The sequence below is a fragment of the Podarcis cretensis genome, assembly GCF_951804945.1.
Source record: "Podarcis cretensis genome assembly, chromosome: 10".
NCBI classification, from domain to species: domain Eukaryota; kingdom Metazoa; phylum Chordata; class Lepidosauria; order Squamata; family Lacertidae; genus Podarcis; species Podarcis cretensis.
This window is the reverse complement of record NC_137179.1, coordinates 43,192,103-43,216,716: the sequence shown is the minus strand read 5'-3', so window position 1 is coordinate 43,216,716 and position 24,614 is coordinate 43,192,103. Positions and strand designations below refer to the sequence as shown.

The window sequence follows — 24,614 nt, the reverse complement described above, 5'->3', positions numbered from 1 at the left end:
GCATGGATATAGAGCAGGGACTGTTTCCTCTTTGATGTTTGGAAGCTGCTCCGAAAGCTGAAGAACAATATATGGACACAATACTGACTAGCATTAAAATAGACAATTGCCTGTTTAGATCACATGGAAGTCTTTTTTTTGGCTTCAGTGAAGTCCAGGATCATCCTGAACAGTGTGCATTTCAGTTTAACAGCACGTGGTGTATGTTGAAACTGGAGTAATGATTCAGGCTCCCTTAGTAAACAGGGTTTCTTGAAAACAGTTTCTTAAACAGGGTTATATACAGCTTTTTGGCAAGGCTCTAAACACAGGCCTACAGAGGGGTTTCTTTTAGTCCAAAAGAAGAATAGGAGGAGACCATCTAGGCTGGATTGTACCAGTGCACAGTTAATTCACTGTGGCCAAATTCACTTAATCAGTCCATCTAACAATACCTTTGATGGTCAATAGGAGGAGGGCAGCTGTCTCCCATTAAAAGGGTCTTGGCCCTCTTCCTTTCTTTAAGTGTCAGTTAGCAATCCACCTATGTACCCTTTTCAGAGTGCAGGATTAGCCAGTCACCATCAAGAACTGTAAGAATTATCAGCACTGTTCTCTAACCAAATTATTTTATGCATCCTGGATTGCCCTTTTCACCTATTCCTGTGCTGTTCTGATCAGGGCTGTGTGGTTAATTTGGCTTAATTGGCTGCTAATTTGTCACATCTTGGCATTTTCAGCATTTAAGGTTAAGTACCCCAAGGCACCTTTTGCGAAGGCCATCTGACAAACCACCTTACATTGCAAGGTGGCTTGAGGCTTTTGCTTGGTTTGAGGACGTGCCCTGCTGGATGGCAGGGGTTAGGCTCCCCTTCCGCTCCCCTTTGGCAATGAGAACATCTCCAATTTAAAGATGGTGTTTAGGTTTATGCCAGGTGGTGTTTTCCAAACAATGAAAGCAATATTTTTTTGGCATTCCTTTGCTATCTTCCAAAATTCAGCCTGCAGGTGTTTAGTCCCATGCTGCAGATTCTTTCATACTGCTAATAAAGTTGTGGTTATTTAATACCATCTTCTTGTGTGAGTCTCTATTCTAGGGTGTGGGGGCTAATACTCGTATACTGTGTACCACTGTGGCTCATTGTTAAATTGGCAATGTTGCATTGTGCTGAAAAATGAAAAAAGGTAAATATTAACACTTCAAATAGACCTTATTCCCTTGCTCTAGTTTTGTAACCTCGGGTTCTGAAAATAAAGAAACTCACAGTCATTGGTCAAATGAATTGACACAGGTTAAATTAAAACAAACAAATTATTCTTTACCCAATTCATGATAAGCACAAGGGTCAGAAGTCACTGCAGGTTTGAGTGCACTTTTAATACCCATTGATTTTGATGAGCTTCAAGCGTGCTTATGTTTGTTTGGGCTTGTTGTCATCATAGATTTTATTTCTCTAGGGTGCTCTGAGACCCACTAACTCCAGAAACAATTAACATAACTGTATGGTGGTCATTCTTCCATAGCCACTAATGACACATGCAGTGTCCCTATAAGCTCTGCTTACCAGAATTGGGAACAAACTCTAGGGAAGGCTATGTTCATATGCCCTGTTTGTAATCTGAGTCTGGGTATTTGGCTACCTCTGCTGAATATAGTTTGCTGTGTTCAGATGGATCTCTAATGTGATGCAATATAGCAACTGCTATGACCCTGTGTCCCACCTTTTGTTTTGTTTTGCATTAGAATAATAGCATCCAAAAGTGATGGTGTGCCATTCATTCTCCATGTATAGCATAACTATGTTGCTTTTTGGGAAATGAAATATGAAAAAAGGGCTACATAGTTACTGATTGCTCCTCAAGGACATTGGGAGAAGCTTTAGTACCAGAGCTATGTTATAACTACTGCCTTGTTTATTATGTTTTCTGCAGCACCCATCTCCCACCTTATTACTAGAAACTATTGCCTGCCATTCTCACTGGTACTCTTACAGCACACTTCTCTCTGCTTTACTGTACAACTTCCTGTCTGATTTTCTTGCTCTCCGTACCTTGTATTCCTTACCTGATCTGCATGGTCCTCCTCACTGCTGCTGTCAGGATGATAGAGTGCTGTGAGTTAAACAGCAGTTCTCTTTGCTGAGCTAAGCCAAAGATCATTCCTGTATCTGAGTTGCTTTGTTTATTACAGGGCACCACAATACCAGAGAATAGAATGAATACCAGAGAATATAATAAACCCCTTATGTCTACTTTTTATACTTCTAAAATGGGTTGTATTCAACCAGGGATACCTGCTGAAACTAATGAACCTGAGTTAGTAATGTCCAGTAATTTTATTGGGTCTATACAGAGTGGCCAGACAGAGCCCAAATTGGTGCACACACACCCCTCCATTCAGTCAATAAAAGAGGCATTATCACCGCCGGCGGGAGGGGGAGGGAACCTGAGGCCAAGGTCTGCAAATGACCCTCTGCGCCTATCTGTCTAGTTATTGGGACCCTCAGGCCACACCCCTAGTTGGCCCACCTTTGCACCCTGCTTGCGTGTTTTTGCTTGGCTGGAATTCATCCTTGAACTATGATGGTAATGCCTCTTTCTTGCCTAGATGGAGGATAAAGAAGGTTGTGTGTGTGTGTGTGTGTGTGTGTGTGTGTGTGTGTGTGTAAACTAGCCTATTGTACAAAGGTAAAAATTTTGCTCTGGCCACTTTTGCCTCTGACCCTGCCCACCACTGGTTTGTGACCCAAGGAAGTTTGCTCAGAAGGGAATGCAGCCCTAGGACTGAAAAAGCTTCCTTAACTCCTGCATTACCACAATGCAATAATACATTTTAGCCAAACAGAAGCATTTGAAGAGGGAATGGAGCAAGGCCTGTGCGGATCGCTACACCTGTACTAGTCCCAGCCTCAGATGTGAAACTTGCCTTCTCAAGAAAAGTCTTGCTCGTGGTTGGTAGGAGTTTTATCTCCAATACTGAGCAAAATGGTTCTTTAATACTTCATAATCAGTGCAATGCTTTGTTTTGTTTTACTATAGAATGGTTATATCTCTGATTTTTAACTAGGAAAGAAAGAAAGAAAGAAAGAAAGAAAGAAAGAAAGAAAGAAAGAAAGAAAGAAAAACTCATCCAGGGCATATGTGTCCCCAGCAATTTAGCTGTAATTTTGTTTTCAAGACTGTCACTCACTCTTAGTCCATGATGTAGGTTTTGTTGTGCCTTGGACACACCTATCTTGCACATTAAACCCATAGGAAAATTGCAATGAAAAGCAGGGTGAGAGTACATTGTTATTGACTACCTGTCTAGAGTACACCTTGGATATATTTTCTTTCTTATCTGCTCGGTGACCAACAAATTGAATGATGGAGGAGATAAAAGGAAGGACATACTTGCTTGGCAGCCTTTCCAAGACTGAAATAAAATGATAAATAACAGAAGGTTTGGGGTCCTGTGCATGGCATCTCAATCTGTACAGGGAAGCTGCTATTTACTCGAAAATGAGGCAGGGAGAAGATAGAGGGCATATTCATTTGACTTTTTGACAGGGGTAGAGCCAGAATTCAAGCCAATTTCAGAGAATGCTTTGTGTGGAAATAACAAATTGCTGGGCCAGTGATAAGTGGCTCTGGGGGACTCTATGAATCAAGACAGACTCCAGCTTTTGGTAGACGATAAATGATAAGGGACTTCCCCGCCTTGAAAAATAGTGTCCCTCCCACAAGACACATCTCACAAAGCAATGGCATTAAAAGACCCCGAGGTGAAATGCTAATGTCAGTCCATTCTATAATTTTGTTTCTAACTTTGCAAACTTCTTTGACTATGCAGACAGACATAACATGAAATGTGACACTGGGGTTTTATAAGAATTTTTGCATTATTATTGAAGCATGCAGGCCATGATTAGCATACCCAGTCTTCCTGAATTCTACAAGAAATATGGCAGAATTCTAACTTGACACCGAAAGTTTTACCTGATTAAAAGAAAAACAACTGCTCCAACCTACTGGAAAATAGTGGTCCAAGGATGAATGAAGAAAAATCATCTCAACTATGTCCCCCTACCTTTTCCCAAGACAGTGCTGTTCTGAAAATATTATGCACTTAAAATGAATATTTAAAATCACAGAAACTTTCTTTTTAAAAAAAGTTAATACAAATTGAATTTAGTTTTTAATTGCACTAAGTAACTCAATATTTTACAGATTTTAGCATATACTTGAAAACAAGCATCTGCTGCTTTACTACTTATTAATTATTATTATTATTATTATAGTAGTTACACATTTTATCACTTCATTGATCTATTATGTCCTTCTACAAAAAGGTACAAACCACTGAATTCTGTTTTTCTATCTCTTAATTACTTTACATTAAAGTCAAACTAACACGCCGCCCCCAATGCATCATTTTTGCTTTCAGACCACATATCTGATTTATCAGTACAAACATGAGTTTGAATGGGTCTGTTGCCATCACATCTTGTTTTGTCCTTAAGATGCTGTTGCTGTCTTTTTGTCTGTAGCTTTCTTGATTGTGCTAAGGGGCTCCAGATGTTTTTGGCCTACATCTCCCATGATCCCTAGCTAACAGGACCAGTGGTCAGGGATGATGGAAATTGTAGTCTCAAAACATCTGGAGTGCCGAGGTTGAGGAAGCCTGGGCTAGTCTGATTCACAAGGCAGTGACTAAAGGACTGATGGTGACCACGTATGGAAATAAGGAGGCAAGACACAAAGGTTAGGTGAACTGGGCCACATTCATTAAATTAGTGCAACACATTTACAGAAAGGAAGCAGGCTGTGTGATGCTAACTGCACACAACAAATTCTGTGAGCCAGCGCTGCCAAGGTAAGAAGGTAGTGTTTAAGGGAAGGTACGCAGGTGGCGCTGTGGGTTAAAGCCTCAGCGCCTAGGGCTTGCCGATCGAAAGGTCGGCGGTTCGAATCCCTGCGGCGGGGTGCGCTCCCGCTGCTCGGTCCCAGCGCCTGCCAACCTAGCAGTTCGAAAGCACCTCCGGGTGCAAGTAGATAAATAGGGACCGCTTACCAGCGGGAAGGTAAACGGCGTTTCTGTGTGCGGCTCTGGCTCTGGCTCTGGCCAGAGCAGCGATGTCACGCTGGCCACGTGACCCAGAAGTGTCTCCGGACAGCGCTGGCCCCCGGCCTCTTAAGTGAGATGGGCGCACAACCCCAGAGTCTGTCAAGACTGGCCCGTACGGGCAGGGGTACCTTTACCTTTACCTTTTACTGCCTTCCCGTGAACATCACCCTTTTGGGTGAGTAGGGTGCTTCATCACCTCCCAGGGCTCCACAACTCCGAGTGGGTGTTTGCAGGTGGACCTCAAAAGTGTTTGTCACTCTACCAGCAAGTCTTGAGACCCTTCATCCTTAAAGCTGCCTATATCTGAACTGCCTGATAACTTCATGCACCTACCTGCCATGGAAGATGACACGTCTAGCTTAGTCTAGCTTTGTGTTGCTCAAGGTGCTGTTGCTCTGTTGTTGGTTATGAGCCAGGGGTTAAAAGCTGCAATTTCACACTTTTTGAGGATTGGCCATAAGGTTGCAGTTTCATCCTTGGAAACTGCATTGAAACCAATGGGGCTTCCAATAAATGCATTTACTTTAAAGGCTGTTCAGTACGTTGTGTTGGGCAAAAGGGAAGACTGGGCAATCACACTTAGTTGGAAATAAGACCCACTGGACTCTTTGATGGGACATTTCTCAGTATATATGTTGAGGAAATGACTGAATAAACCTTTTGTGTATACTATATTTTTACTGATAATTTGCTTCTCAGTTAACCAGCTTCTTCCACATATAAAAAGAAAAATATAGTAATAATTAAATGTCTTTCCCCCCTCCTCAACAGATTCACAGACAGGATGTAACCTTTAAAAATGGAAGCTTGTATAGGAAGCAACAGATAACAGTTGGAGCTTAAAGGAGCGGATGAACATTTCTCTTTGGATGTATTGTCTTTTAAGAACGATATGTTGATTCAGAAGGTCCGAAGAGAGAATCGTGAAATTTATTTCCTCTACCCAGTCACTGGATTTTTAAACCATTCCTTGGAGGTGGTGAATTTCCACTAAGGTGTGTGATGGAAAAAGCAGTGCGTCTCTGTGTCCATAGCCCATACGTTGTGGATTAGTTTGCTGTCCAAGGTACAAATTCCATTTTGAGGGACAAGGAACGGATGTGATGGATTTACCTTCAGAAATGAGCAGGCATGGAAGGAATCCGCTCAGCCACAAGCTAGAAGATCAGAAAAAGGTAAAAACTTACTTTTGACAATTGAATGCCTTTTAAAATTCGTATCCCCTTTCTCCACAAATATATTTTTTTGAATGCTCTAACCTTTACAAAACACTGTGTAAAATTAAATGTGTTCTTATATGTATCCTTATTGCTATCAGTCTGTTTCTGTGCAGCTGATTTTCATTGCTACCTGATAATCTGACTTCCAAAGGGTCTTGAAATTATCTGGCAAATTGGTTGTCAAAAACATTCACTTTCCTGCCGTTCCTGACTCTGTGCCAAATGTCTCCTGTAGTAAGCAATATTGTTAACTTTGTGCTGACCTTGTTTGAATACGTTCTTCCTCGCGATGGGAGTGACAATTTGCTCTTCCCAGACTCTTCCGATGGTAACTGTGAAAACTGCATTTCAATGTAATTAATGCTTGTTAGCATTATGTGTAGAACGATCAGATGTGTTGCATTTGCTTTTAAAAAATGGTCTTTAACTGAAGGAAATAGAATAATTAAGCTATTGGATAGCCACATCCTGTTTCATGTTTCCTGGGGTAATTTACAAACTTGATGAGGAAGAATACTTAATGTTTTTATTAGGTGCCCTGTACAGCTGTTATTACGCTATGAGGGAATACAGGTGCAGCAGAGGTGTGTGTTTATCCCTGTCCCCAGTGTTGTGTGAATTCTCCTGTCTGCTTTGTGGGATGAAAGTTAACTTCTACAGCAGAGAACCTTTGTGTCTGTGGAGGCTCCCTCCATAATGGAGAACCTTGATTCTGACAGATCATTACACCGACCAGTTGAAAGTCAATTGATCTTCATTTTGTAAAAAACAAAAAGCAAACCACAAACACCAATTCTACGTGCGCTAAAAAAAAGCCTTTTTGGGTAGCTGTAGAGGAGACATTGTGTGGCAAAAGTAAGGTGTTCACCAGTGGATATTTTCGGAATATCCTTCTGCTGAGAAGGAGGTTGGCCTTGAATGGTTTCTTCTTGTCTTGTTTCTATATGTTCCATTTGCTGTGTGCAAAGCTATGAAGAAATGCAGTTACTAGTGAAGTCTGGTTGCCTTCATGGATGTCTGAACAGCAAAATCTATCCCATTTAGTTTGTGTTGATGGTGTTAGGACATTTTATTGGCTGACTTAGGCTTCTCAGTATGTCATACTTGGCAGAAGGTTGAATAACAGTGCAATCCTATACATATCTACTCAGAAGTAAGAACCATTGAGTTCAATGGGACTTACTTCCAGGTAAGAGGGTATATGTTTGTAACATAAGACTGCTATGTTTGCCATTGAGGCAAAGGGAAATGGATTTTCCTTCTAATGTCACCTGTGTTCAGTTTCATAGCCCTGTGGTGGGTTTTATGGTTGTCTGTATAACAATAGGTGTGGTTTGAAAAATCTGCTGATTGTTGTGGTTGCACTGTATTTTGTCTATTGTGTATGAAGTAACTGATAGGTATGAATCCAGTTTCTAGTGTTTTACATCCCAAGTTTTCAGTCTTGAAATGCCAACACTTCAGTTATAGAACCACCATTTTCAACTGGAGTCAGGTTGGTGAGAACCATTGAAAACCTTATTTATCTATTTTGCTAGTGGTATTGAAGATATTGGTTACTATAATTGGTTGTTGAATTGAATTTTAATGTCTGCATTTTCATTTCCAACAAAAAAAATATCATAAGAAAATCAAGTGTTTCTCTGCTTGTGAAGCAACAGCTGCTAACAAATTAGACAGCACTTGGAAAAATTGCTCATTTTTATGACTTCAGGAAACATTGCAATTCCTGAGCACAGGGCACTGGTCAATGTTTCGGGAACTAACATTGCTGACCTTGTAATGAACTTAATATTTCACAATGTTAGTATTGTTGAGTTGAGTTGTTATATTTGGATTTTAAATGAAATTGTACCAGGCTGTCTATTGTAGTGATGCATTGATAGGTGTTAGTTTGTGTGTTATTCATCACTTAGGGCATAGTTATGTGGAAATGCAGCATACAAATTAAGATAATATAACAACACTGACTCAGCTACAGTTCTACCAGAGTCCTTGAACAGATTCTTTCTGAGCCATCCCTAAACTGGTGGGCAGTATCCACTCATTTAGGCTGAAGAGATGATTTACATAGGCCTGGTTTGCATGTAATGCTAAGTCAAACTCACTCCAGACAAACCACCCACTGTATCAAAGGTTTTGTTCTTGGCTGACCAAGAGAGTGGATGAAATGCTAAGCCAAACCATGATATCTTTTCTCTGACAATGCTTCCTGTGACTCATGTATGCATCACCATGCAGCTCTGGAAAGCATCAGTGCCATCTCAGAAGAGGCATTCTCTCCTTTAACATTGGTAAAAATATCACAAATGCAAAACATATAAACATAAAGGATAAGATTTTAGAGTCTTCTCCCTTTTCTGACTTTGAAGGTAAAACTACTTTCAGAAATCCTCAATGAATGCAGTATATTTTTCCTTAAGTGCTCTACAGAACTAGTTTGCTGGATGCAAACTGCTCATATTGCTTACTATCTTCAAAGGACACCTGCTAGCACTGAACAGACAAAGAGGAATGCTTGAATGACTGCTGCAGCTGTAGCCTTGTCGGGCTCAGGAGATGTGTATTTTATGTGTGTTCCCATTCCATGAGGCACTTTTTACAAAACATGGTCTTGCCTTGCAATGTTGCATTTATTAGTTACTGCTATGCATTTCACCAGCAACAGGTTTGAGCTCCTGTTGCTACCACATAGCTGATCGCAAATTAATTTCATTAAGGCATAGTAGCAACTATACTGTTTTGCGTCTGTGCTCAAAACAGCTCAGCTATTTAGCAATTGTTTGTGTTAGCAGGTTCTTGTGTTGCTGAAATGAACAGTGCTTCATATTTATTGATAAGCACTAGGTGAAGCGAGTTGCAGGGGAGGGGAGCAGGGAGGGGAAAGAGAGTTTGGTCTGATTACTTTCTTGGCTTGGGGTAATTGTATATTCAGTGCTAACTAGATTCTCTGTGAGTGGATTGATGTGGCATCATGGAGATCTTCCTGTACTCACACACTTGTGACATCATTGCAGTGCTTTTAAACATTTCCTCTCCAAAGCTCTTGCATCTGCAATCCTGAAGAACTCGGCTGTCAGTGTTTAAATTGTCTTCCACCTCTGAACGCCTTGGAGAAGAACTTGACAAGATGACACTAATGTGTGAATGTATCTCATAAACCAAAATACAAAATGTGTGTGTTATTTTATTCAGGAAAAAAAGCCTCTAATGATTAAGTGTTACAGCTTTGTATACCTGTGGGAATTAAATAGCATTTTTCTATAAATATGAAGCAAAACAACAGCTTACGTTAAAATTCAAATGAGTTTTTTTCTTCCTTAATTGAACAAGTTCATGACCATCATTTCCTTGTCTTTCCTTCCCCACAATGTTGTCAGTTTTCCATGTGATGCTGAGATCAGCTGATGACATGTAAAATTGCCCTTCACCCTGTCCCTGCTTTCCCAATCAAGAGAGCTGTCTGGATCCTGCTCTTATTGTACTTATGCCTTGTGGTAGACCAAAACCATAAACAGGAGCAAGGCACACAGAATCATCAGCTTATAATGATAGCACACACCTAATCTGTGGATAACTGCTGTTGGTTTCACAGGCACCATCAGCCCCGAGTGAGTGTAGTGATGGTCAATGATGGGAACAAAGCTATATGAACAGAAAATTCTAGGAATCTGTCACCTTCCATGTGTTTTCAGGCAGGGATGGGAGTAGCCCTGGGTCTGTAGAACTGAAGGGCTTTGGCCTTTTCTACTGACCTGAGCTCTCTGTGACTCATTTGCAAAACATTTTGAGGATAAAATCACTTGCATCTGCCAGGACCTTGACACTGCTGTTACAGGAGATGAATCTCAAGAGCCATGCAGAGTCCAGTTATCTTAGCAAAGTTAGAAGATACTGTATGGACAAGGTGCTTGGTTTGGTGCAGGCTCTTGCTCCTTGCCCCTCATTGCTGATAAAAAGTAGCAGGGAGAGGACAGCTGACCAGGCCAGGGTAGTGATTAATACTTCCTTGTGAGAGGGGCTGGCTTTTAAATATTGCCTTGGTTTCAAATATTATTGAAATCTGTTGAAAGTCACTTTGAGGCTAGTTCAAAAAAGAAGTTAAGAAGCCACACCCTTTTTATTGGCTGTATCTAGCATCTGGTTAATTAATTTCACTTAGTTATTTGTACTGCACAAATCCCTGTAGATTTTATAAAAAGATGACAGCCCTGTAATTATCTTACTCCAAATTGGGGAAAATGAAACCTGTGGCTCCACATATGTGGTTGGACTCCAACTCCCATCAGCTCTAGCCAACATGGCCAGTGGTCAGGGATGATGGGGCTTGCAGTCCAGCAACAACTACAGAACTACAGGGTCCTCATTCCTGCTCTAGTTCTAGCTTCGCAGTTGCTGTTTGGTTTGTGAGCACTTACTGAAACAAAGGTGAACACCACAGTTTTTATTTTTTAAAAAACTGAGCACTATATTTCATTGTATACATATACAACAGATCTAGAATTGCTGCCAGTGTTCTGCTTACTTTAAAAATGTGTTGCCCAAGTGATGTAAGACTACTGTAACTATTTAGATTTAGAATCAAATAGAAGAACATAGAGGCTTTTTTTGTTTTTAATGTAGCCAGGAATGTGCATTGCTTTAGTTGTCGTAATAAATAGTATACATGATCTTAAATTGTCCTGAAATGCATTGCCATTCAGCAGCCCACTCATGAGAATTCACACTTTCTCGCTTCTTTCCCCTGGAAATTCCTGAGGTACTGAAGTATATCGCACAAGGTCAGTTGCATCCCTCCTGATTTCCTTTGGTTCAGCATCACACAGAAAACGCATTGCACTCTTATGTAATCAATTGACTTTGAAGTTTGCAATGAAAGGATGCAAACTTTGGTTTGTGACCAAAGGATGCTGTCAGTGCAGCTTGAAATCCATACCTACATGGCAAGAATGCCAATGAATTTGAAATCTGCTTACCCAAGCAATCAGCTGTTGAAGCAGCCTCTGGATTTGAAGTACCCTTGACTGCTGTATTCTGTGCCTGGAGCGGATGAGATAGATGAAGATGCTTTTTGATCATTTGTGCTCTGGAAAACCCTCTAGTACTCACGAGGATTTTCCTGCTTGAGGAACAGAAGTCAAGCGTATACATAGATAACTAATTCTCTGTATTATGCCAAAGAGCAGAGAAATATTTGTGACACATACCTCACTACTTTTAGTGAATGAGGAGCAAAAGAAGGTAACACTGCTGTTACACACACACACACACACACACACACACACGAGAGAGAGAGAGAGAGAGAGAGAGAGAGAGAGAATATTAAGGCTGTCTCATTTTCGAATTAGTTTTAGAAAAACATGAGCATTGTCTATATTAAAATTAAACTGTGAAACTTAACATTTTAAGCTTGTTGACAACACTATTGCTTCCCTTATTTATTGAAAATATCTGAGCTTTATCCAGCAGTGCAATTTGGGGTTCCAGAATTAGGGTCACAGGTTTCCCATTCCTGATGTAGGAAGTCAGGGTCAGTTTAGCACTCTGAGGAGTCATTTAAGATGGTTCAGGAGTTTAAAAGCATAGGAGAAAATATTTCCTTTTTAATGGTGTCTAATCAGCAGGCTCAGTCATCAATAACATCAGAGGGGTGATCCACCCATGAGGTGGGATAACTGTTCTTGATGTAAGCCTGCATGTAAGCAAGTAACACCCAAAAAATTAGCTGACAACCACTAGGAATAACCTTGAGAAATAGAGAGGATATAGTCATTCCTTTGCTGCCCGACGAAAGTGTGGATTTAAAGCAGGGATGGGGAATCTGTAGCCCTCCAGATGTTGTTGAACTACAACTTATATCTCCCCCCACCATTGGCCATGCTGGGTTTTGCTGATATGAGTTAGAGTACAACAACATATGGAAAGCCAAAGTTTAAAGATTTAAGAGAGTCTTGGAATTATGGGACATTGAAGAATGATGTCTCCTTATTCCAGCCAGTGTTTTTGAAATATAAAAGCAATGGGTCTTCTCCATTCAGATGTTAGTTGCAATCATTCTCTTAAGTTTAATTTGCCATTTAGTAAATGGTAGTATTTCTCTAAACCCAGACAACAATGAAAGCAAAATAAGCCATTTGTGTTCCAGCTAGTAGATGACTGCATAATAGAAGAGACTTACAACAGTAAAGAGAAGACTAAAAAGTTACCTGCCTGGCTTCTGATGTTCATTCTTTAAAAGTCTTGCTTTTATTCTTTGATTCCACTTGCCCTTTTCTTTTAAGGAGCCTTTAAAGTAGTTGACAAAATAATAAAAGGCAACTTTTAATTGCTGCATGGGTTGGGCAGGAATTCATGGAGAATGCAGCTGGGGAGGGAAGCTACAATCCCCATAAAAGCCAACGCTCTCTGGCAGAGGTGGGGAAGTGGATCTTTCAAGTCTAGTTGGTTTGTGTGTGTTTGTAAGCCTACTTGCAGGTTTCCTCAACCCTAGTCTGCATATTCATTAGAAATAAAGTTCCCCAGAGCCAGCTGTTTCAAGGTAACCCACCATAATGGGTTGCCTTCGAAATTTGCATGAAAAGTTCATATTTAGAATGTAGGATGGGAAAGCCGGGGAAGGGTTGAACACAATACAACATTAGAAAATGGAACCTGCTGTCTTAAAAGGTGAAATGGGGTCTCTGAGAGTAGGTGATCCTGAAGCTGCAAGCTGAGTCCTGGAGCTAACCAGAGTGCTGAAATGACCAAGTTCCTCTGTGTTGTAGAGCAACACCTGAATTAGAATGAGACCTGCCTGCATAGCTCTAATGAACTGACAGTTAAATATGAGAGAGAGCAGTAAAGGCGTATGAATTTATTTGTTTCTGCTTACCTTATTTATCCATGTTCCTATAACTGTTGCATTTTTGTTCACATTTGTACATTTCTGCCCTGATTTCAGATGAGTAAATCTGACATTGCTTTCTCCCCATAAGGTTAATAATGCTTACTAATGACAGCCCAACCTGTAACTTCCTTATGTAGTGGCCTAAACTAGAATGCAGGGCTTAAAATACCAGTGCTTACACAACAAGCAGTAATTGTGAAGCTGTGTAAAGTGGATGAGAAAGAACACAGGTGAGGTTCCTCTAATGTGAAACAGTATGTTCAGACTTTGTTGCCATGGTTACAAATTATTTGCAATAGTACTGTTGTCCTGTATAAGCTACTACACTGTGCATCACATTTAAAATACAGTGGTACCTCGGTTTACAAACTTAATCCGTTCCAGAAGTCAGTTCTTAAACCAAAACCGTTCTTAAACCAAGGCGCGCTTTCCCTAATGAGGCCTCTCGACGCTGGTGCCCTTCCACCGTTTGGATTACATTCTTAGACTGAGGTAAAGTTCTCAAACCAAGATCCTATTTCTGGTTTTGCAGAGTTCGTAAACCAAATAGTTTGTAAACAGGGCTGTTCTTAAACCGAGGTACCACTGCATTAGTATTTTTATTTATTCACCATGTGGCTCTTTTGTGAAGAAGAGAGAAGGAAAAGTATATGATAGAAAGAAGACAGCAAGACAACTTAAGCTGATAATAGGACAAACCTCAGGGGAGCAGGACATGAGGGAAGAAATGGAAGGGACATATGCAACGGCCTTTTTATTTTCGAAATCCAATTTGGGAACAGTGCACACCAAATCCTGGTCAGTGCTCTAACATACATTGGATCCCCCAGTCGATGTTCAAATTTCCTCAGCAGCAACCCAGTGGAACAGGGAATAAAGCTTAACACATAAAACCACATTCAGGGTTGTAACTGAGGGGACATCCACACCTCTGGTTGCCCCACTGCTTTCCCTCAGGAAAACTGCTGATCAGATCAAACATCAACTGGGTTTTCTCCAGATTGATGTTTGCTCTGATTTCCTGCTAAAGTGTGGGCTTTCCAGGGAAAAGTGGTGGGACAAAAGCAAAACTGCTTAGACCCATTCCTAGAAAGCACGGGGCAAGTGGAAAACTGCTCAGACTCATGCATTCTAGGCGCAGGGCAAGTGGAAGTGTGGACAAGCCCTGAAACAAATCACTTGGTTTGTTAATTAACAAAGTCGAATAGTATTATTAAATTGTGAAATAGCATCAAAAAGAAAAGAAGTTGCATAAAAATAAATAAAGAAATAAACAAACTTGCATATGATGAACTTTAAAGCAATTTGATCTATTTTGCATAAACTGATTAAAATGAAAATGGAAGATGTTCATAGGATTGGAACAGCAAGAGGACATTTACTGTCTTATTTGGATAATTAAGAAACCCAGATAATGAAGTTTATATTATATTAAAAGAACAGTAATTTCAGGGAGTCTACTTTTGGTTTCGAATAGTTCCAAGTTTCTGTGGGACTTTGTAATCATGCATAAGATTATGCTGTGGGTCACCTTAGTGCAATTAGTAATTTCACCAAGCCACCACAACGCCCCCCTCCCTGCACCCAAATAGCACATGTAATAAAATAGTGCATATAATGGGGTTCATCTCCAGCTGCAAGAAGCAGTCAAACTAGGGCATCTACTGTATTCATGTGAATTTAATGCGCCTTTGAATCTAATGCACACCTCAGTTTTTGCAACGTAATTTGGCCAAAAAAGGTGCACATTACATTCGAGTAAATATGATAGTTTTGCTGTGATTGTTTCAACATAATGCAGGTATTTTTTTAGTGGCCTGTTTCCCCCAGCCAATTTTCTGTTTTATATATCTGCCTGCGCAGTGCAGCCTTCCTCTCCTCAGTGCATGATGGAGACTGGGCTGGCTATGCGAGAAGTAAGATTAATTATAGCACATATGGATGAAACCACTAATTACACACACTCTCACTGCATGCTTAGTAAAAATAGCTCAACTGTATTTGAGTTCAGTCAAATCAAATAGCACTTTCCTATTGAATTATTTGACCTATGCAGTGTACTCAATCAGAATTTCAAAAACAAACAGCTTTTCAAAAGCCAAAACCAGTATGGGGGAGAGGGAGTAGTATTAGGCCCATGCAATACCTGTTGTTGAGAGTGCATGCACACACCCACACTGCATGTGCAATCTGTAAACAACCACATCTATTTCCTACACATTTCCCCAAGCTATTTTGTTTCTATTGAAACCATCATAGGCAATTTTATGGAATGTGGGGCTTAAATAATTGTTAATAAACCCCAGCTTGCTGAGTAGACTGTCTGTTACTTGATATTATGAATATGTGACATTGAAAAGGCAGTTTTAAAGCACATGCTATATAAGGACAGTTTATATGCAAAGCTATCGCTGTGTGATTGACAAAGAAGAAATGAACCTCTAATTTTCAATCGTTAAATTGAATGCTAAGTGTTATGACTGAGATTACCAGTTCCTGGAAATCTCAGGATGTGTGAGTGCTCCTGTGCTCCTGTCTTGCTTGCGCGCTTCTCATAGGCATCTCATTGGCTCTAGTGAGAACAGGATGCCGGACTAGATGGGCCACTGGCCTGATTCAGCAGGCTCTTATGTTCTTATCTAGCCCAGTTCTGTCTCTCCAAACTGGCAGCAGCTCTCTAGATTTCGGAAAAGGGCCTGTGCCAGGCCCACCTCAAGATGCTGGGGCTTGAACTCGGGGCATTCTACATGCAAGGCAGGTGCTTTACCAGTGAGCTGCAGGTAGGCAGCAAACGTTTCTTCATGTGCAGAAATGTGTCTTCAGCTCACTCTCAAGTGGGAGCTTGGATGCAGAATTGCTGTTTATCCCTGTATTCTTTGTCACCATTTCAGAGAGGCTATTCATACTGATATATAGGTAAAGGTAAAGGGACCCCTGACAATTAGGTCCAGTCGTGGCCGATTCTGGGGTTGCGGCACTCATCTCGCTTTATTGGCTGAGGGAGCCGGCATACAGCTTCCGGGTCATGTGGCCAGCATGACAAAGCCGCTTCTGGTGAACCAGAGCAGCGCATGGAAACGCTGTTTACCTTCCTGCCAGAGAGCTACCTATTTATCTATTTTCACTTTGATGTGCTTTTGAACTGCTAGGTTGGCAGGAGCAGGGACTGAGAAATTGGGAGCTCACCCTGTCACGGGGATTCGAACCGCTGATCTTCCGATTGGCGAGTCCTAGGCTCTGTGGTTTAACCCACAGCGCCACCCACGTCCCATATATATATATAGAGATATAGATATAGATAGATATAGATATATAGATATATAGTCCCACAGTAAACAAATGGTATCAATGCAGCCTCATGCCAACTAGCTAAAATCTTGCTGCTTAGGAGAGCTTTTGAGCCATGAATACTTTTTGACAGATGCTTTTAAAATTTGTTTTCAACTTGCTGCATTGTTTTTGCTTGCTAGAAGATGCCAGATTGTTTTAATGGCTGCTTCGTTGCTGTTTCCCCTCCTGTTCTGGTGCTTTTTAAAATTTTGATGTACTTTGATGTTGGCTGCCTTGAGTAAATGTAGGATATTAATGTTTTAAATAGGTAGGTGTTATTCTCCTTATACTGAAATCCAAACACGTGTCCCACATTATTCTATTATTTCTAAATCTGGAATGAAGCTCCTTATATAGCTGCATCTTATTTGTGGCCCCAATGGTACCCTGTAGATGTGGCATGAATGCCGACTTGCTCAGGGGAGAATTTGTCGGACAAATAAAATTGCTGGGGACTTAATCCATTGCCTCATTTAAAACTTGCAATAATTAGTACATACACATTAAAAATGATGAACATCTCATCGGTTTGAAAAGGGCAGAGAAGATGGCTCATCTTAATTAAAATAAAATTGTGTTTTCTTCCTCATCAATATAAAGGGGAGTGATTTTTAGGGGGGGAGGAAGTGATTTGAGTAACTGTTTAATATTCCATAAAAATTTTGTGGTATTTTCATAGGCTTAACATTAAATCTTAATCATTGCACAAGGTTGCTATCAGCTTTGATCTCTTGTCCCAGTAGAAAGACTGTGCGCATGAGTCTGCAAGACCTTTTGGAACTGTGAAGTTCTAATTATCTTTTGTTCGCTGCTGCAGGGTTTTTGTGTCCTTGTGCCAGTCTCTTTAATTGCGCAGAGGTTTGTGGACAGTGAAACTACCTGGAAAAGAACGTAGGAGATTAAGAGAAGAAAAACTGCCCTGGACCACTGAGAGCTGGAAAGTGTCTGGGGGCATGCTTCTAAAAGAGATGTTTCTGTGCCTCTCGAGAGCAAAAAGAAGCTGCTTAGAGACAGCAGACTGGATCCCTGTCTGCTCTGTCAGTCCTGGCTATATTGCACAATAAATTTAATAGAGATCTGGGGAGTGTGCAGATGAAGGCATCAAATCCTAGGGAAGCCTGAAAGCAATTGTAAGGCAAGAGTTCTATATACTAGTTTTACTGGATGTGCGCATTTAGCAATACTTTAATATGTCCTTTTTAAATTTAAAAATAAATGCAGAGATATGCCAGAACAATCTCTCTCACTTGCCCTGTGGTGCACTGCCTTTGTATGATTAGTGCGAAGTCTTTTATTTATTTGAATATAACTCTATCTGTCTGTCTGTCTGTCTGTCTGTCTGTCTGTCTGTCTGCCTAATGTATGACATGGATGATGACATTAGAACACCTGACTGGAAGAAATAATAGAACATGGCAGATGGTTTCCTATCAAATCAATAAGCATTCTTTATCAGAAATTATTTATTTTGTTGTTGTTGTTTAGTCGTTTAGTCGTGTCCGACTCTTTGTGACCCCATGGACCAGAGCACACCAGGCACTCCTGTCTTCCACTGCCTCCCGCAGTTTGGTCAAACTCATGCTGGTAGCTTCAAGAACACCGTCCAACCATCTCGTCCTCTGTCGTCCCCTTCTCCTTGTGCCCTCCATCTTTCCCAACATCAGGCTCTTTTCCAGGGAGTCCTCTCTTCTCATGAGGTGGCCAAAGTATTGGAGTCTCAGCTTCAGGATCTGTCCTTCCAGTGGGCACTCAGGGCTGATCTCCTTATGAATGGATAGGTTTGATCTTCTTGCAGTCCATGGGAGTCTCCTCCAGCACCATAATTCAAAAGCATCAATTCTTTGGTGATCAGCCTTCTTTATGGTCCAGCTTTCACTTCCATACATCACTAATAATTATTTATTATTATTTATTAAATCTATAAACTGCCCTTGATCTGAGGGCAATTCACAAGGTAAAGAAAGCAGTGTTTATGCATCCAGTTTAGCAGTGGCCTACCATGAGGAATCCTTTCTGAGGCAGCACTCTGGAAAGGGCAGTAGATTTGGATCTGGATGCCATGCCCACCTCCTTGCCACCTGCCTGCTTCCTTGAAGCAGCGGGGATACCTCTTCCCTGAGAAAGTTTCTTGATACTTGCATATTCCTTTCTATCCTCCATCCAGACAAGTACTCATCTATCTCCCCCCCCCCACAACATTCCTCCTCTTTCCATTCTACTGACCTCTTCCTCTGTCCCTTTTGCAGCATGGGTTACAGCTGGAAACTGAAGCTGTTCTCTTGCAAAGGCAGGAGCCTGCCCATCAAGAGACAGTTGCACAAGCAGCACAGTACTTGAGCAGGATTATGTGGGTTAGTGTTTTGATAGAGGTACAGAAAAGGAAGGTAAAATAGGACAAAGTGCAACGGGGAGGAAAACTGCTGTGAGTGAAGAAAGGGAGACAGAATGGAAAAGGAAAATGGAAGGGCAGAAGGGGACAAGAAAAGCAAGCAAGGCTTTCCCTACCGTCCTCCTTTCTTCTTCTCCATTTTGTTTCCCTTGTTTCACTAAACTCCCTCCCCTTATTGCTCCGCGTTTATAACTAAAGGCATGTTGGAGTAACCAGACATAAGAAGAGGTTAATTTCCTTCATGGAGTATAAATGACCATGGATGAGCTAATCGTAGGTGCAAGTTCAGCCAAGGCAGTTGTGATGATAATGGCCCAGTGCCTCAACTATATCTGTGATTAATGTACGTCAGCTCAATTAGTTAGTATGTGAGTCATCAGTCTGTTGGTGTTATTTGTCCAGTGTTACGTTTTGAATTCCTGGAGTTTATTTGGAGCAATGGAGATACTAGGGCCCTCGTACCTCCGGGACCGCCTCTCCTGGTATGCCCCACAGAGGAACTTACGGTCTTCAAATAAAAACACCTTGAAGGTCCCAGGCCACAGAGAGGTTAGGCTGGCCTCAACTAGAGCCAGGGCTTTTTCAGCTGCGGCTCCAACCTGGTGGAACGCTCTGTCACAAGAGACAAGGGCCCTGCAGGACTTGACATCTTTCCGCAGGGCCTGCAAGACAGAGCTGTTCCACCTGGCCTTTGGTCAGGGCGCAGCCTGACTCCCTCCTTTGGCAATCTTTACAAAACTTTAGTTTATGGTTGCCATCAATTTTGATTTTAATTAATTTTTATAATGTTTTTATAATGTTGTACTGTTTTAGTGTTGTTAGCCGCCCTGAGCCCGGCTTCGGCTGGGGAGGGCGGGATATAAATAAAATTTATTATTATTATTATTATTATTATTATTATTATTATTATTATACTTTGTATTCATATGTATCTGTATATAACTGTATCTAAGTCCAGAACTGTTTTACTGAACATTATCTTCCGTAACAATAAACTATTTTTAAAATAAGATTTTATTAAAGCTTTTTCATAATACAATAATTTAAAAGAAACTAATCTAAATAAAAACCAAAAGAGAAAGAGAAAACACCAAATGAAAACCAAAAAAATGTAGAAAAGAATAAAAATAGCAAAATATTTAATCAGTTATTCAGGTGTCATGCTGCTATTGTGATTTCTTTCTTTCTTTCTTTCTTTCTTTCTTTCTTTCTTTCTTTCTTTCTTTCTATTTGAATCAGGTAACTAAAATAGTACAAAATTTTACAGAATTATATAAAAGTCATGTTCAAAACAATCTTGCAATTCATGTGCATTATACCTTTCTATCTTTATGTCACTTGGAATATAACAAAGGTGCCAAAAGGATTAGAAATAGTCAAGATCATTTTCATTTGTATCTTTCTGTAGCTGTAAACAGTAGAAAGGTCTCATCTGTCTGTGAGCTCATCAGCCTGCATCTTCTGCCAAGAGCTTTGTGGTGATAGTCCTTATTAGATCTAATCTCTGGTGTTGGCTGTGACATTGCTATGCACTGTACAAGTAATTTAATGAGACTGGGGAATCCATATGTTAAAATGTTTGTGGTTTATTTTAGTTTGGATGCTGGAATGTTTGACACAATGAACTGCTGATAAAAGGAAAAATTGGGAATTAAAATGTTTTTGTCTGCACCACGCAAGAGATCTGGGCTTCAAAATATCAGTTTAGAAATGTGCAAGCCAAGCAAGAGTAAGCTTAAAACTCTATACTGATAATCCTAAAACAGTCACCCTTGAACACTGGTAGAATGATAGGATATAATATATGTATATTAGTTTTGTTTTAGAAACAAAAGGCGGAGAATGGACTGTTTCTTGCTTTGCGTATTTAACTTGGTTAAATGAAAGTAACTTTTAACATTGCAGTATAACTTCCCAAAGGTACCCAGAGTCCTATCATTAAGACAAGAATGCTGCCTACAAAAATAATTTGAACTGTCAAAGTGCACTTGTGCTTTTTTCAAACAAATATTACTTTCTCCAGGATCTTAGGGAAAACCAACTGCACATTTATAGCAGACGCTTCTGTGCACATCACTGATTGGCCAGTGATTGGGAGTTAATAAGCCCCCTGGTTTTCTGATGATTAAAAAAAAATTGATTTTTTTTTTTTAGAGATAAGGAGACAACAAACATTTAATTCAATAATCTTGCACGTATCACTTCCAAAAATAAAAAGGCAAACCTGAAGCATTCAGCATTCACATTACTGGCAAATTTCCATTAAACTTCTTATTAAAGTGAGGTGAAAAAAAACCATGATGAGTCCCCGTCCCCCCCATACAACTTTTCTTCAGAGCATAATATATTACAACAGACAAGGAGAGAATCGTAAAATGGTACCTTGGGTAACAGACTCCGCTAACCCAGAAATAGTACCTCGGGTTAAGAACTTTACTTCAGGATGAGAACAGAAATCACGCGGCGGTGGCATGGTGACGGTGGGAGACCTCATTAGCTAAAGTGGTACCTCAGGTTAAGAACAGTTTCAGATTAAGAACAGACCTCCAGAGTGAAGTAAGTTCTTAACCTGAGGTACCACTGTATGATGAGAATAGCAGTGATACAAGGCAAAACTGGAAGAGGATGGAGACATATTGTATCTCAGCAGGGAGGGCGCTCCGTAGCACTGGCGCCACCAGTGAAAAAGCCCACCTCTATGTTACCACAAGCAATGGGGATTCAGACTTACATAGTTATCAAGTGATTTGCATAATATGTAAAATAGGCTACCTAGATTTGGGGAACGGGATTTCCATATCCCAGCTTTTTCAGGTTCATTGCCCCTATCCACTTGAAGTACCATATATGAAGCCCATATATTTGCCATATTTGAAGTCCATTTGCCATATATGAATTCCATTGCACAAAGAGCAACATGGGAATAACTTGTGTGATTTGAAATGGCCCTCTGGGGAGCTTACAGTGAAGAAGGCTCTGATAACGGACAGGAATATTGACTTTAAGACATAATTATGAAGTAGCTGGATTTGTACTGGGTCAGAAAACACTCCCTGCAGCCCTCTTGAAATATGAAATTAGCACAATAATTTAATGAGGTATGCATGATAAATGGATGTATTTCCACAAAATCAGTTAAAAGAGAACAGTTTGAGACAGCTTGAGATAGAATTGTGAAATACTCAATGTTATGCAAGTTCGAAAAAAGAATTAATTCTGAAGAGAAGTTATTAGGTGACGAATTGGCGTAGAACCAAGGTTAGAAAAATAAAAAAGAAGGAAAGAAGTGGCAATATTAGGGAATTAATATTACCACCTCTTTCCCTCTTTTTTATTTTTCTAACCTTGGTGATTCTGTATTGATTTGTTTTGTTTTGGATGTTGTATGTGATGCCAATAAAAGGTTTTACGAATACGAATATTAGGGAGAGGCAGGACAATACCCAATAAGAAGAATATAGTGCCACATTTATCCAGTCTATGGGGACATTGTCATGGGGATGGGGTGGGTAAAAGGAGAAGCACAAATTACCCACAACCTAAACATGGTGCAGTGAAGTGAGGACTGCATCAGCTTGTCACATTGACTGAGATCCAAAGAGCTACTCTGAATATGTGTGTTCTTGAACACTGCTGTCCACCCCCATGCTATATAACCATCTGCCTTAAAAGCCCTTTGTTTGCCATATAACATGAGTAGCTTCTGTTTTAAAAAATGTACGTCCACTTGGTATGCTGAACTGGTTGTTCCATGCTTGGGGTTCCTTTTTTCAATTTTCAGTGATGGGTGCACTGGCAGAGGAAGAGGGGTGTGGGGGAGTGCACTGCCCCTGGTAGCGCGATCCTGGTGGGGTACCATCACGGCTGCCCCCATGCCCCTGCAGGCGGCACGCCACACCCCTGGGATGTGCACCATGCCCCTGCCTGCTCTCCACCCCCCAGGTGCCGGAGCATGAACCTGCGCCACTGGACGGGTGGTGTGAATATGAGCAGATATGGGCATGCTATGTATAAGCTTTTTTTTTTTTTTTTTTAAAAAAAGATGTTCTGCATTGGTGAACTTGGTGGCCATTCATTAGCACAAAATTTGTCTTGCAGTGTTCAGAGTCAGAAGGTCAGCTTGAAGGGAAGATTAAGTATAGTTAAGGCCTTATATTTCTTTCTAATGAGCCTATTTTTAAAACTAATGGCTTTAATGCAGATTGCTCTAGAAAGTAAATATTGTTTCCTGTCAGTTTATGAGCAACAAAGAAAGCACAGTAAAAACCTCTCCATGTGCACATAAATGTCTATCCCTTTCCTGCAGGAAGATAGTTGCCATCAGTGATTTCTCTTCTAAAGTAAGTGTTCAGATAATTTATTTTATGGGAGCTCTGTGGATTTGATGGATTGCAATTTTATTGCTATTTCCAGGAGATATAATGGAAGGTCTCTCTGGGAGGAGGAATTCGCTGGGGTTGTATAGTCAGGAGGCAATTTAAAATGAGTATGTGTTCATAAATTATCAGTATAGAAATGTATAGGCGGCAGAAAATAATTTGAATATTTTTTCCTTGGTATTTGGCTTGGTAAAGTACGGTAGTTGATAAAGTTGAAGCAATTTGTTTTGAAAGTTTGGAAAGTAAGACTATCAGTTCTGTGTTAGATTTTGTTTATTGTTGTTGCACATCTTATTGTTTCCTGCCATCAGTAGGTTTCTGAGAGTTCCATCATTCATGGCTGCAATCCTATGCTTGTTTATCTGGGGATATGCTGAGTTGAAAATACTGGGGTTTGCATCTGAATAAATACACATAGGATAGCGCTGTTCATTCTACTTTTTTTTCCCTGCATGGAGAAAAAAAATATCTTGCCCATTATAGTTCTAAAAAATGTAATATATTAAACATAGAGCTTTTTTTTAGGGAGGATAGATAACCAAATAATATGACAGGCTTCTATTTATTTTATTCTTAATGTTTTGAGAAACAATAAAGGACGTTTAAGATCAAAGTGTCTGTTCTAATGATTTGTGGATCTGATATAAATCGCACAGCAGATAAACGAGAACCTCTTACAACAATTTAAATTTAACAGGAAAAGACCTTGGCCAGAATTTTCTTCTGTGTTGTGACAGTATAAGAATCTCATCCCAAGCTGTAAAAAGTGGTGCGAGTCATGTACTGCAGATTACTGATCTAAAACATACTACTTAAAGCTCCTTAACTTCTAGGGCAGCTTTGAATCTGTAAATTACACTATTTGGCTTCAAAAGGTGAAGAGACACTGTTCCTGCAAGCCTAGAGATTTAAAAGTTGAGTGGAAAAAGAGCATTGACAGCTCAAGATCTGTGTAATAATCCCGGCAACTCAAAATTTGCACACCAAGTAATCCTTGAGGGGAGAGGGACACACACACACACACACACACACACACACACACACAAAACCAGCTCCCTGTTCAGAAGCTTCCTAAGAAAAGAATGGGAGGAGCTGGCCTGCTTCTGGTTATACCAATTGGGTTTTTTATTTTTTTTAAGTTTCTTCTTGTGCTGTCCAAGCAAATTTACATCTTTTCTTAATTCTGTAGCAACTTAAATGCTTGCTTGCAAATGTTATGAGAAGCTCTAAATCAGCACCTTTTAGAAATAGACTGACATGACTTACTACAACATACTTTGAATCATCATTCTGCCCTAGTACTTTTTTTGTATCATCAAACATA

At 40.3% G+C, this 24,614-nt stretch overlaps 1 protein-coding gene across 6 annotated transcripts in view; it reads left to right on the top strand.

Moving 5' to 3' along the window:
- Positions 1-24,614, top strand: part of NAV3 (neuron navigator 3) — a 436,309-nt gene that overhangs the window by 100,573 nt on the left and 311,122 nt on the right. For all 6 annotated transcript variants that reach the window (XM_079991796.1, XM_079991792.1, XM_079991797.1 and 3 more), the window contains exon 2: positions 5,858-6,261. In XM_079991796.1, the coding sequence (XP_079847922.1) occupies positions 6,190-6,261 (72 nt within the window). In that variant the 5' untranslated portion in view covers positions 5,858-6,189. The remainder of the gene's footprint in view (positions 1-5,857; positions 6,262-24,614) is intronic.